General features: G+C 37.5%; 2 protein-coding genes across 2 annotated transcripts; both read left to right on the top strand.

The window, feature by feature from the left end:
• Positions 1 to 650: 650 nt before the first annotated feature.
• On the top strand, positions 651 to 7570 carry LOC137017165 (nuclear factor 7, brain-like). The gene is made up of 6 exons (XM_067381145.1): positions 651 to 1269; positions 1414 to 1509; positions 3310 to 3540; positions 3618 to 3640; positions 3722 to 3840; positions 5654 to 7570. The coding sequence occupies exons 1-6, from the start codon at positions 877 to 879 to the stop codon at positions 6151 to 6153; spliced, it is 1362 nt and encodes a 453-aa protein (XP_067237246.1). The 5' UTR covers positions 651 to 876; the 3' UTR covers positions 6154 to 7570.
• A 205-nt stretch (positions 7571 to 7775) lies between these two features.
• LOC137017166 (nuclear factor 7, ovary-like) lies at positions 7776 to 12522 on the top strand. Its single transcript, XM_067381146.1, has 4 exons — positions 7776 to 8480; positions 8558 to 8580; positions 8662 to 8780; positions 10606 to 12522. The coding sequence occupies exons 1-4, from the start codon at positions 8373 to 8375 to the stop codon at positions 11103 to 11105; spliced, it is 750 nt and encodes a 249-aa protein (XP_067237247.1). The 5' UTR covers positions 7776 to 8372; the 3' UTR covers positions 11106 to 12522.
• Positions 12523 to 13379: the final 857 nt, after the last annotated feature.

Here is a 13379-nt window from a genome sequence, read left to right as displayed (position 1 = left end):
TTATTTAACTATGCTAAGGAAAATTTTTGATTCGAGGGCACCTTTAATGCATTAAATAGAGTAAAGTGTTATCTGAGTTCTTTATAGCCTTCTTTTGCATTTTAATCTGTTTGAAAATTTCAGTCAGAGTTGTTTTTGTTTTATTACAAAAAGAGTTCTTAAACCTGCTAAACTATGACAAAAATGGTTTTGCAACTTATTTTAATATCGTGATAATACCGTATACCGTGAGAAAGCTTCATCAATTAATCGCAACATGAAAATTTGATACCTTCACATGCCTAGATGCATTATTATATCACTTGTTAAATGGATATTTAACAATTAGCCTATTCATTCCTGTATTTCTTTCTTTCTATTTTTTTTTTTGCACCCCCCCCAAATATTTTTTGCACCAGCTGCCACTGCATTAACCTGAAGAAATCCTGACGTTGTCATCTGACCTGCTGCACAACGAAACCTGGATGATCAGAAACTCCACCCTCTTACAACACTTACCAGGAATGTTGTAGTCTTTGTTAAACTTTAGCTAACATAAAGACACGTACACAGGAGTTATAATGCATAATGCCATACACCAGTGGGTCATACCAACTACACAAACTGTATAGGGGTGTCCTGGACAGAACCATTCACTGCATCTACTACAAGGAAGAGACTGTCTCTTTATTTCTCTTCCTGTCAAACTGACTGTCCTGTTTGAAAAAGGCAAAAAAAGGTGAATCGGTGATCAGTGGAAAATGAAGAAAAATACTTTAAAGGATTTTGAGGAGCTTGTTTCAGAACAGACTGCGGATCTTTGTACATTTTCATTTTTGAAAGCATCCTTCAGAAAGTGAAAGTAAAGTCTACATTTCTGGAGCCCGAACTGAGAGAATGGATTCACCAGCTGAATATGATTATTCCTGTCCGGTGTGTCGTGAAATCTTCAACAATCCTGTTATTTTATCATGTAGTCACAGTTTCTGTAAAGATTGTCTTCAGCAGTTCTGGAAAATCAAGAAAATTCAGGAGTGTCCTGTCTGCAGGATAAGATCAAAATCTGAGCCGACATGTAATCTTGCTTTAAAAAACTTGTGCGAGTTGTTCCTGAAGGAGAGAAATGAGAGCCAATCACCAGGATCTGAGGAGCTCTGCAGTTTACACAGTGAGAAACTCAAACTCTATTGTCTGGAGGACAAACATCCTGCATGTTTAGTGTGCTATACTTCACAGACACACATCAATCACACATTCAGACCCATCGATGAAGTGGCTTCATTATATAAGGTAAGAAAGATTTACATATGAGGATAAACACTTGTTTTATATAAGTTGTATATCATAAACATAATGTATGAATGTCTCTGTACCATTTTGTATTACATGAATATATTGAAGAAATCTCTGGTGTCTTTCACTTTCAAATTCCAGGAGGAGCTCAATACATCACTGAAGCCCTTACAAGAGAAACTGAAACACAAAGAAAACATTAAAGCAAAGTTTGAGAAAATAGTTCAACACATCATGGTGAGAATTAATTCTTTTGACATATACTTACAAGTTTGATTAGAACAGCTGAAATGGTTTGTCTGAGGCCCTGTTTACATCGGGTATTAAGATTTGGTGTTTTGGTCAAACGGATCACAAGTAGACGAGAGACATATAAAACGTTGACATAATTACACATTAAGTCAGTAGTCAGAGAGTAGGCTTTTGCGGTTGTTTGAACACATTTAACCTCATGAGTGTTTATACTACGAAAGCAATCTCGGCATAGTTAAATAATTAGAGTTCTGTACATGGAAATGACATACAGTGAGTCTCAAACACCATTGTTTCCTCTTTCTTATGTAAATATGATTTATGCAAAAGACCTCTGAAGAACAGGCGAATCTCAACATAACACCGACTGTGACGCAACAGTCGGGATCATTAATATGTACGCCCCCAATATTTGCATATACCAGCCCATGTTCAAGGCATTAGACAAGCCAGTATTAACGTCTGGAGCAGCACAGACAAATAAACAGACTTTATGGAGGTAAGCAAGCGAGAACAATAGCAAAAAATGGCAGATGGAGCGATAATAATTGACATGATCCATGATATCATGATATTTTTAGTAATATTTGTAAATTGACTTTCTAAATGTTTCGTTAGCATGTTGCTAATGTACTGTTAAATGTGGTTAAAGTTACCAGAGCCATGTCGTTATTTTCATTATTAAACACTTTCAGTCTGTATAATTCATAAATGCATCTTCATTCTTTATAAATCTCTCCAACAGTGTGTAATGTTAGCTTTATCCCCGTTAGCCACAGCATAGGCTACTATCAAACTCGTTCAGAATCAAATAAACATCCAAATAAATACCATACTTACATTATCTGATATGCTGCATGACAAACACTTTGTAAAGATCTATTTTGAGGGATATATTAGCTGTGTGAACTTTATGCAATGTATAGAGTTGCAAGCATTTTTAATTACACCCAAAAAAAGGCAATTAAAAAAATTGAGTAATAAAAAAAATCTATGGGGTATTTTGAGCTGAAACTTCACAGACACATTCTGGGGACACCTTAGAATTATATTACATCTTGTGAAAAAGGGTTCTAGGGCACCTTTAAGTTTATAAAATCTAACTGTTTGCATAAAACAAAACCTCCAGTTTCTAGGTGCTTTGGCAGTGGGCTGGACTAACAGGCAAGTGGCAACTCAATTACCTAGTGCTAACTCACCTTTCACGCTCCCCACATTCAACAATTAATTTTAGGCAAAAGCAGACAACGTGATTAATATACATGAGCTGTTGACAATATTCATCTACCTGAGGCGAGACGTAAACAGAAGTCACCTTTGACTATTGTAAGATATTTAATGTAATATAAAGGGGTCATGACATGGATTTTTTTTTATGTTCCTTGAGGTTCACTTATTATATAATTAATAAAATGGAGACTTAACATGTCAGGGTGTTTGTAGATAGAAATGGCTCATTCTAAGGTAATAAAAACATAACCATTCATTATGTAAGGTCTTTATACACCTCTGAAAACACAATTATGTATATTTTATTGCATTTCTGTCAATAGATCCTCCTAAATTTTACACAGTGCACCTTTAGCACTTGTTTTGTGAGGAGAGGCTGAGGGGATTATCTGTATCTGTACTCTAAAGAGTCAGAACAGCTACTTTTACAGTACTAGTACTTCATAAAGTGAAAGTTGTAGTTAACTAACCCACATTTACCCTCTCACTCTTCATGCTGCTCCAGAATCAGTTGTGTCTTTTGAGATGATTGAAGTGAATGTGGTTTGATTTCAGTCTCAAGCTGATCACACAGAGCTTCAGATTAAACATCAGTTTCAGAAGCTTCATCAGTTTCTCAGAGATGAAGAAGAAGCTACAATCACTGCACTGAGGGAGGAAGAGGAGCAGAAGAAGAAGATGATGAAAGAAAAGCTGGAGGAGATTAACAAACACATCTCAGCTCTTTCACACACAATCAGAGACATGGAGGAGATGATGAAAGACAATGACGTCTGCTTTCTGAAGGTCTGATTTCACATCATTGATTGATTGATGATTGATTGATTGAGTTCTTGATGATAAATGGTGTGTTTGTTCTGCAGAAGTTTCCAGTCTCAATGGAAAGGTGAGTGATCTGCTGGTGTCTCTGGTCTCTTTGATTCTGATCCAAAGCCACTGCAGTTCTGACTCCTAAATGTTCTTCCAGAGTCCAGATCTCACAGCCGGATCCACAGATGGATTCTGGAGCTTTGATTCATGTGTCACGTTACTTGGGCAACCTGCAGTTCAGAATCTGGAAGAAGATGCAGGACATCATCCAAAACAGTGAGTCTGGAGAAGATCTGTGCTCTTACAGATACAGTGGAAATGACATATGGGTTAAGATTGACAGTTTAGCATTATAGATGAGCTACTACACAGCAAAAACTCCAGTGTTAAAATGAACTCTCCTGGGAGTTTATGTGATACCACACTCAAGAGTTGTAAAGTGAGAAAATAAGAGCTAACGTGTTAAATTAAGATTAATTAAGCGATTGAGTGATGATTGACCATTATTGAAGATACCTGATGTTAACAAGCAAAATCACCAAAAGAGAAAAATCACAAATTTAGTGTTTGCTTTAGTTGGGCTCTTAAACCTTGACTTTTTAATATTAGATTTCACAGGCTGAATCTTGATGTCTGTTTGTCTAAATGAAATATTTTTAACAACTTTTAAGAAACCCTATAGATTATATTGTAAATGCTGGATCTTATGCTGTAGAATCACAGGGATGTTGAAATCTATAAGGTAAATCTAACTCAGAGTTTAGGCTCTAAATGAGTTCAGTGATTCAGGTCAAATAATGATTATGTCAAAACCAACACCACCTAATCATCTTTTCTCTTTTCTTGTCTGGCTGTTACAATTCAGTTACAACAGCCCAGAAATATTCTAATATTAAAATGTCAATGGACAAGATCCTAATCTCCATAATGGTGACTTACAATTGTGATTTTCTTCTTCGGTGATTCTGCTTGTTGACATCAGGTATCTTCAATAATGGTCAATCATCACTCACTTAATTACTCACTTAATTAGTTCATTTGGTCCGGACCAAAGAAGAAAAAAAAAACATTTAGTCCTGGTCCGATTAGCGTTCAGATTAGCAATTTTATCACTGAACCAAAAGATACTGAACCTTAAGGCATACATTCACAATGTGATTGGTCGGATTTTTTGACGTATTGCCTATTTTGAGACAGAACTTACCGAACATCCAAAACAATGCTGTGTGCTGAGGTAAATGAACTTGTGTGTGCGTAGCCTGCATGTGATGGTATTTTGGCCAGCTGGGAACTTGTGAAGAGCTTACAAAATGTGTAAAGTAGTCAAAACAGTGGCGGGAATCCATCCGTTACACACACAAACAATCTGCTGCGTGGAGACGCGCATCTGATGCCTGAGATGGGCAAACTCGCGACTATGACAAGAAAAACCGACATGCGTGAGGATTCTGTCCTTTTTAGGGTCTCGTCTTCCTGTTTTTGGTTCGTTTACATGTCTTTGGTCCATGTTGCGTTCATATATCATTCGAACCACACCAGAGTTTGGAAGCGGACCGAGACCCATCTTTTCAGCGGTCTCGGTCCACTTGTTTGGTGCACACCAGGTTTCGGATGGCAGCGTTCACATATGTTCAAATGAACCGCACTAACCGAGCAATCGCACCAGGGTTCGTTTTAATCAAACCAAACATACCAAGTGTGAACGCAAGACTCTTATTTTATCACTTTACATCTCTCGAGTGTGGTGTTACATATACTCCCAGGAGAGTTAAATTAACACTGGAGTTTTTGCTGTGTACACTAGAATGAGTTATAAACAAGAGAAGAAAATGATATTTACATTTACATTGGATACAGCAGATCTCTACAAATATCAAGTGTTTTGTCAGTGTCAGTTTCTGTTGACATGGGATGCAAATCTGAAAATTCTCAAGCACATTTACTATAACACTGACAGAGTGATCAGATGAAAATGTCTAATGTGTTTGATCAACAGGACGAGTGTCATAATTCATAATTTGCGTACGGTTCACTCTTGATCATTATATGAACATCAGAATAAAAGCAGCTGTTGATTGTGTCTCATCAGCTCCTGTGATTCTGGATCCAAACACTGCGAATCCACATCTCATCCTGTCTGATGATCTGACTGGTGTGAGATACAGCTTGAACAGTCAACTGCTTCCTGATAATCCAGAGAGATTTGATGAGTATTCATGTGTTCTGGGTTCAGAGGGTTTTAACTCAGGAACACACCGCTGGGATGTGGAGGTTAAAGAGAGTTTATACTGGAGTCTTGGAGTAACTACAGCATCAAACCAGAGGAAGGGACTAGTTTTCTTTAATTCTGATGTCTGGTGGGTGCAGTATGGACTAGATGAAAGGGTTGGCTTTCCTGTTAAACAGAAGCTTGAGAAGGTTAGAGTTCACCTGGACTATGACAGAGGAATGGTGTCATTCTCTGATCCTGTAACTAACACAAATCTGCACACATTCACAACCACCTTTACTGACACAGTCTTTCCTTTCTTCTGGTGTCATGATTTGAAAATTTTACCAGTTACATTGCATCTGATAGAAGAGATCTGACATGCCTCCTGGATGTCATAGGCCCAAGCAGGCTCACAGAAATCTGGTCTTCCACAAACCATTAACAACTTGTATTCTCCTATTGATGTTGGCCAAAATGTTTGGTGACATATTCCTTAAACATCAAAGAGACTCCACAGGGGGAGACCTGACATCATCCCCACAAGGAGATGGTCTGATTCTGAATTTTCAGTCAATTTGCTGCCAGGAATTTGCTGAGCTGGTTCACAAAAACAAAATGAAACAAAGTTTAGTTGTGGGTTGAAGACACAAGATGCAGAATTAGAGACAACTCTAGGAGCCACTAGACCTGTTACTGAACCAAAGAACTGCTTCGAAATTAATGAATTAAACCAACAGGCAGATTCAGAAGTCAGCGATTCAGTCATGTCTGACTCAAAAGAACCAATGAGCCGGTTCAACTGTTTTCCTAGTATTACAGAGGACTTGTCGTCTGTTGTGACTAGTGTTGTCAGAAGTATTTGTACTTCAGTATCAAGTCTGTACTGAAATTTTAAACATGTACCGGGTCAACTTGGTACAATGAGTAGATAGGCAAGATAGGCGGTTGTTTTTAAATTTGCCTGTGCATTTAGTATTTGTGTGGGCACAAGAAAAGTATCCAGTGTTTCTATTTACAATGTGTTTTTTGAAGTGTTGAGCATTTTAGAAATGCAATGGCCAATGAGACATGTTTAAGTTTAAGTTAGTCAGAATCTGCTCAACGCTGCTAAAAATGCCAGAGTTTATATTCTACACACTCATGAATCCTTTCATTACAAAGTATAAACACAATGTAAGTATAAGATTCATTGTGCAGTGTAGGCAGCTTCTTCGATTATAACTGGAGTTTTCACATAAGTGTAGAACTCTGATCTTACACTCGCAACTTAAGTGATTGACAGCTCTTTGCTTGCTTTCTGTATAACCCGTTTGTAATTTGAAGAAAAGGTTTATTTTTCATGCTGCTGAGTACACATTGCACTGTGATAACCACAATTAATTGTGGGATTGAATCCGAAACTGCAATGACTGACATAGTGATAACCATAGCAATAAACAGGAAATAAAAATCTGATACTGTATGCCAAAATAGATATATGCATCAAGTCTTGGAGTGTATATACAGATTAATAGACTTTCCACTTGTTTTATGTAATGTTTCTGTTTTTTTGTTTGTTTTTTTTACTTGACCTTTTTAAAGGAATGTTTACTCAATTTATATCTGAAGGCCACATGCTGTTTTAATGTACTACTTATTATCATTAATAATTAACTCATTTATTTAACATTTTTTTTATTTTATAATATTTGAATAGTTCCAATAGGTTTGCTATGGTACCAAAATACCAAGAATCATGAAACTGTACTGGTGTTGCACAGACTGCTGAAGTTTTGGTCCTGAATAAAACATTTATAAAACCACAGATTTTTGTTTATGTGCTATTTTTGAATTATTAAAACATATTTGCAGATGAAGGTCTTGAGACTTAGAATTAGTAGACATTTTACTTTATGATGTTACTAAAACAAATTAATAACATTCGTAACATTAGATCTATGATTAATATACATGAGCTGTTGACAATATTCATCTACCTGAGGCGAGACGTAAACAGAAGTCACCTTTGACTATTGTAAGATATTTAATGTAATATAAAGGGGTCATGACATGGATTTTTTTTTATGTTCCTTGAGGTTCACTTATTATATAATTAATAAAATGGAGACTTAACATGTCAGGGTGTTTGTAGATAGAAATGGCTCATTCTAAGGTAATAAAAACATAACCATTCATTATGTAAGGTCTTTATACACCTCTGAAAACACAATTATGTATATTTTATTGCATTTCTGTCAATAGATCCTCCTAAATTTTACACAGTGCACCTTTAGCACTTGTTTTGTGAGGAGAGGCTGAGGGGATTATCTGTATCTGTACTCTAAAGAGTCAGAACAGCTACTTTTACAGTACTAGTACTTCATAAAGTGAAAGTTGTAGTTAACTAACCCACATTTACCCTCTCACTCTTCATGCTGCTCCAGAATCAGTTGTGTCTTTTGAGATGATTGAAGTGAATGTGGTTTGATTTCAGTCTCAAGCTGATCACACAGAGCTTCAGATTAAACATCAGTTTCAGAAGCTTCATCAGTTTCTCAGAGATGAAGAAGAAGCTACAATCACTGCACTGAGGGAGGAAGAGGAGCAGAAGAAGAAGATGATGAAAGAAAAGCTGGAGGAGATTAACAAACACATCTCAGCTCTTTCACACACAATCAGAGACATGGAGGAGATGATGAAAGACAATGACGTCTGCTTTCTGAAGGTCTGATTTCACATCATTGATTGATTGATGATTGATTGATTGAGTTCTTGATGATAAATGGTGTGTTTGTTCTGCAGAAGTTTCCAGTCTCAATGGAAAGGTGAGTGATCTGCTGGTGTCTCTGGTCTCTTTGATTCTGATCCAAAGCCACTGCAGTTCTGACTCCTAAATGTTCTTCCAGAGTCCAGATCTCACAGCCGGATCCACAGATGGATTCTGGAGCTTTGATTCATGTGTCACGTTACTTGGGCAACCTGCAGTTCAGAATCTGGAAGAAGATGCAGGACATCATCCAAAACAGTGAGTCTGGAGAAGATCTGTGCTCTTACAGATACAGTGGAAATGACATATGGGTTAAGATTGACAGTTTAGCATTATAGATGAGCTACTACACAGCAAAAACTCCAGTGTTAAAATGAACTCTCCTGGGAGTTTATGTGATACCACACTCAAGAGTTGTAAAGTGAGAAAATAAGAGCTAACGTGTTAAATTAAGATTAATTAAGCGATTGAGTGATGATTGACCATTATTGAAGATACCTGATGTTAACAAGCAAAATCACCAAAAGAGAAAAATCACAAATTTAGTGTTTGCTTTAGTTGGGCTCTTAAACCTTGACTTTTTAATATTAGATTTCACAGGCTGAATCTTGATGTCTGTTTGTCTAAATGAAATATTTTTAACAACTTTTAAGAAACCCTATAGATTATATTGTAAATGCTGGATCTTATGCTGTAGAATCACAGGGATGTTGAAATCTATAAGGTAAATCTAACTCAGAGTTTAGGCTCTAAATGAGTTCAGTGATTCAGGTCAAATAATGATTATGTCAAAACCAACACCACCTAATCATCTTTTCTCTTTTCTTGTCTGGCTGTTACAATTCAGTTACAACAGCCCAGAAATATTCTAATATTAAAATGTCAATGGACAAGATCCTAATCTCCATAATGGTGACTTACAATTGTGATTTTCTTCTTCGGTGATTCTGCTTGTTGACATCAGGTATCTTCAATAATGGTCAATCATCACTCACTTAATTACTCACTTAATTAGTTCATTTGGTCCGGACCAAAGAAGAAAAAAAAAACATTTAGTCCTGGTCCGATTAGCGTTCAGATTAGCAATTTTATCACTGAACCAAAAGATACTGAACCTTAAGGCATACATTCACAATGTGATTGGTCGGATTTTTTGACGTATTGCCTATTTTGAGACAGAACTTACCGAACATCCAAAACAATGCTGTGTGCTGCTGAGGTAAATGAGCTTGTGTGTGCGTAGCCTGCATGTGATGGTATTTTGGCCAGCTGGGAACTCGTGAAGAGCTTACAAAATGTGTAAAGTAGTCAAAACAGCGGCGGGAATCCATCCGTTACACACACAAACAATCTGCTGCGTGGAGACGCGCATCTGATGCCTGAGATGGGCAAACTCGCGACTATGACAAGAAAAACCGACATGCGTGAGGATTCTGTCCTTTTTAGGGTCTCGTCTTCCTGTTTTTGGTTCGTTTACATGTCTTTGGTCCATGTTGCGTTCATATATCATTCGAACCACACCAGAGTTTGGAAGCGGACCGAGACCCATCTTTTCAGCGGTCTCGGTCCACTTGTTTGGTGCACACCAGGTTTCGGATGGCAGCGTTCACATATGTTCAAATGAACCGCACTAACCGAGCAATCGCACCAGGGTTCGTTTTAATCAAACCAAACATACCAAGTGTGAACGCACCCTGAGACTCTTATTTTAACACTTTACATCTCTTTCGAGTGTGGTGTTACATATACTCCCAGGAGAGTTAATTTAACACTAGAGTTTTTGCTGTGTACATTAGAATGAGTTATAAACAAGAGAAGAAAATGATATTTATTCATTTTCATTGGATACAGCAGATCTCTACAGATATCAAGTGTTTTGTCAGTGTCAGTTTCTGTTGACATGGGATGCAAATCTGAAAATTCTCAAGCATATTTACTATAACACTGTCAGAGTGATCAAATGAAAATGTCTAATGTGTTTGATCAACAGGACGAGTGTCATAATTCATAATTTGCGTACGGTTCACTCTTGATCATTATATGAACATCAGAATAAAAGCAGCTGTTGATTGTGTCTCATCAGCTCCTGTGATTCTGGATCCAAACACTGCGAATCCACATCTCATCCTGTCTGATGATCTGACTGGTGTGAGATACAGCTTGAACAGTCAACTGCTTCCTGATAATCCAGAGAGATTTGATGAGTATTCATGTGTTCTGGGTTCAGAGGGTTTTAACTCAGGAACACACCGCTGGGATGTGGAGGTTAAAGAGAGTTTATACTGGAGTCTTGGAGTAACTACAGCATCAAACCAGAGGAAGGGACTAGTTTTCTTTAATTCTGATGTCTGGTGGGTGCAGTATGGACTAGATGAAAGGGTTGGCTTTCCTGTTAAACAGAAGCTTGAGAAGGTTAGAGTTCACCTGGACTATGACAGAGGAATGGTGTCATTCTCTGATCCTGTAACTAACACAAATCTGCACACATTCACAACCACCTTTACTGACACAGTCTTTCCTTTCTTCTGGTGTCATGATTTGAAAATTTTACCAGTTACATTGCATCTGATAGAAGAGATCTGACATGCCTCCTGGATGTCATAGGCCCAAGCAGGCTCACAGAAATCTGGTCTTCCACAAACCATTAACAACTTGTATTCTCCTATTGATGTTGGCCAAAATGTTTGGTGACATATTCCTTAAACATCAAAGAGACTCCACAGGGGGAGACCTGACATCATCCCCACAAGGAGATGGTCTGATTCTGAATTTTCAGTCAATTTGCTGCCAGGAATTTGCTGAGCTGGTTCACAAAAACAAAATGAAACAAAGTTTAGTTGTGGGTTGAAGACACAAGATGCAGAATTAGAGACAACTCTAGGAGCCACTAGACCTGTTACTGAACCAAAGAACTGCTTCGAAATTAATGAATTAAACCAACAGGCAGATTCAGAAGTCAGCGATTCAGTCATGTCTGACTCAAAAGAACCAATGAGCCGGTTCAACTGTTTTCCTAGTATTACAGAGGACTTGTCGTCTGTTGTGACTAGTGTTGTCAGAAGTATTTGTACTTCAGTATCAAGTCTGTACTGAAATTTTAAACATGTACCGGGTCAACTTGGTACAATGAGTAGATAGGCAAGATAGGCGGTTGTTTTTAAATTTGCCTGTGCATTTAGTATTTGTGTGGGCACAAGAAAAGTATCCAGTGTTTCTATTTACAATGTGTTTTTTGAAGTGTTGAGCATTTTAGAAATGCAATGGCCAATGAGACATGTTTAAGTTTAAGTTAGTCAGAATCTGCTCAACGCTGCTAAAAATGCCAGAGTTTATATTCTACACACTCATGAATCCTTTCATTACAAAGTATAAACACAATGTAAGTATAAGATTCATTGTGCAGTGTAGGCAGCTTCTTCGATTATAACTGGAGTTTTCACATAAGTGTAGAACTCTGATCTTACACTCGCAACTTAAGTGATTGACAGCTCTTTGCTTGCTTTCTGTATAACCCGTTTGTAATTTGAAGAAAAGGTTTATTTTTCATGCTGCTGAGTACACATTGCACTGTGATAACCACAATTAATTGTGGGATTGAATCCGAAACTGCAATGACTGACATAGTGATAACCATAGCAATAAACAGGAAATAAAAATCTGATACTGTATGCCAAAATAGATATATGCATCAAGTCTTGGAGTGTATATACAGATTAATAGACTTTCCACTTGTTTTATGTAATGTTTCTGTTTTTTTGTTTGTTTTTTTTACTTGACCTTTTTAAAGGAATGTTTACTCAATTTATATCTGAAGGCCACATGCTGTTTTAATGTACTACTTATTATCATTAATAATTAACTCATTTATTTAACATTTTTTTTATTTTATAATATTTGAATAGTTCCAATAGGTTTGCTATGGTACCAAAATACCAAGAATCATGAAACTGTACTGGTGTTGCACAGACTGCTGAAGTTTTGGTCCTGAATAAAACATTTATAAAACCACAGATTTTTGTTTATGTGCTATTTTTGAATTATTAAAACATATTTGCAGATGAAGGTCTTGAGACTTAGAATTAGTAGACATTTTACTTTATGATGTTACCAAAACAAATTAATAACATTCCTAACATTAGATCTCACTCTGACCGTCCTTTTGGTCTAAATAAATTGAAACCTTTGTTATGCCTTCTCTCAGCACCTTATGTGAACAAAGTCATGCCCATTAATCCGGAGGTGGAGCTTTCCGCACTATAAAAGTGGGATGAACTTCCATGTCGTCCTCTTATCTTTCTCGCCTTAGAGACCAGGTACAGGTTGGAAAACTGAATTAAAAATCGATTATCTCCCATTCAATTCATCATCTAAGTCAGTGGTCTCAAACTGCCGGCCCGCGGGCCATTTACGGCCCGCCCTCCCCCTCTACCCGGCCCGCAACTGATCTCAAAAATAAAACATAATCCGGCCCGCTAAATTATTATTATTATTTTTCTCTCCAGTTGCTACCTGTCTGATATGCAAAGAAAAAGTCGCCGTTCTATGGGGGCATTCACATATCGCGTCACATAAGCGGCCGAGCCGCATTCTCCTTCTTTCCAATGCGCTTTCGCTCCCGTGGCGTCTGTCGTTGCTATGCAACCATGAGCCGCGCTCTCAACCGCGTCGCTTCTATTATGAGCGCGCTTGCCTAAATCACAGTAAAAGCACTCGACTTTAAGTCACGAGCGTCGATTTAAACCACCAAAACGCGTCCGATGCAGCCATTAAACGTTACCGATGCTCAAACGGCATCTTGGACAAATGCGCTGCAGGTGTCTGTCAAGAAACAGAAGAGTGTACAAATGTATTCAGGGA

Source organism: Chanodichthys erythropterus, chromosome 3, assembly GCF_024489055.1.
Source record: "Chanodichthys erythropterus isolate Z2021 chromosome 3, ASM2448905v1, whole genome shotgun sequence".
Lineage (NCBI taxonomy): Eukaryota > Metazoa > Chordata > Actinopteri > Cypriniformes > Xenocyprididae > Chanodichthys > Chanodichthys erythropterus.
This window is presented reverse-complemented; position numbering and strand designations above follow the sequence as displayed.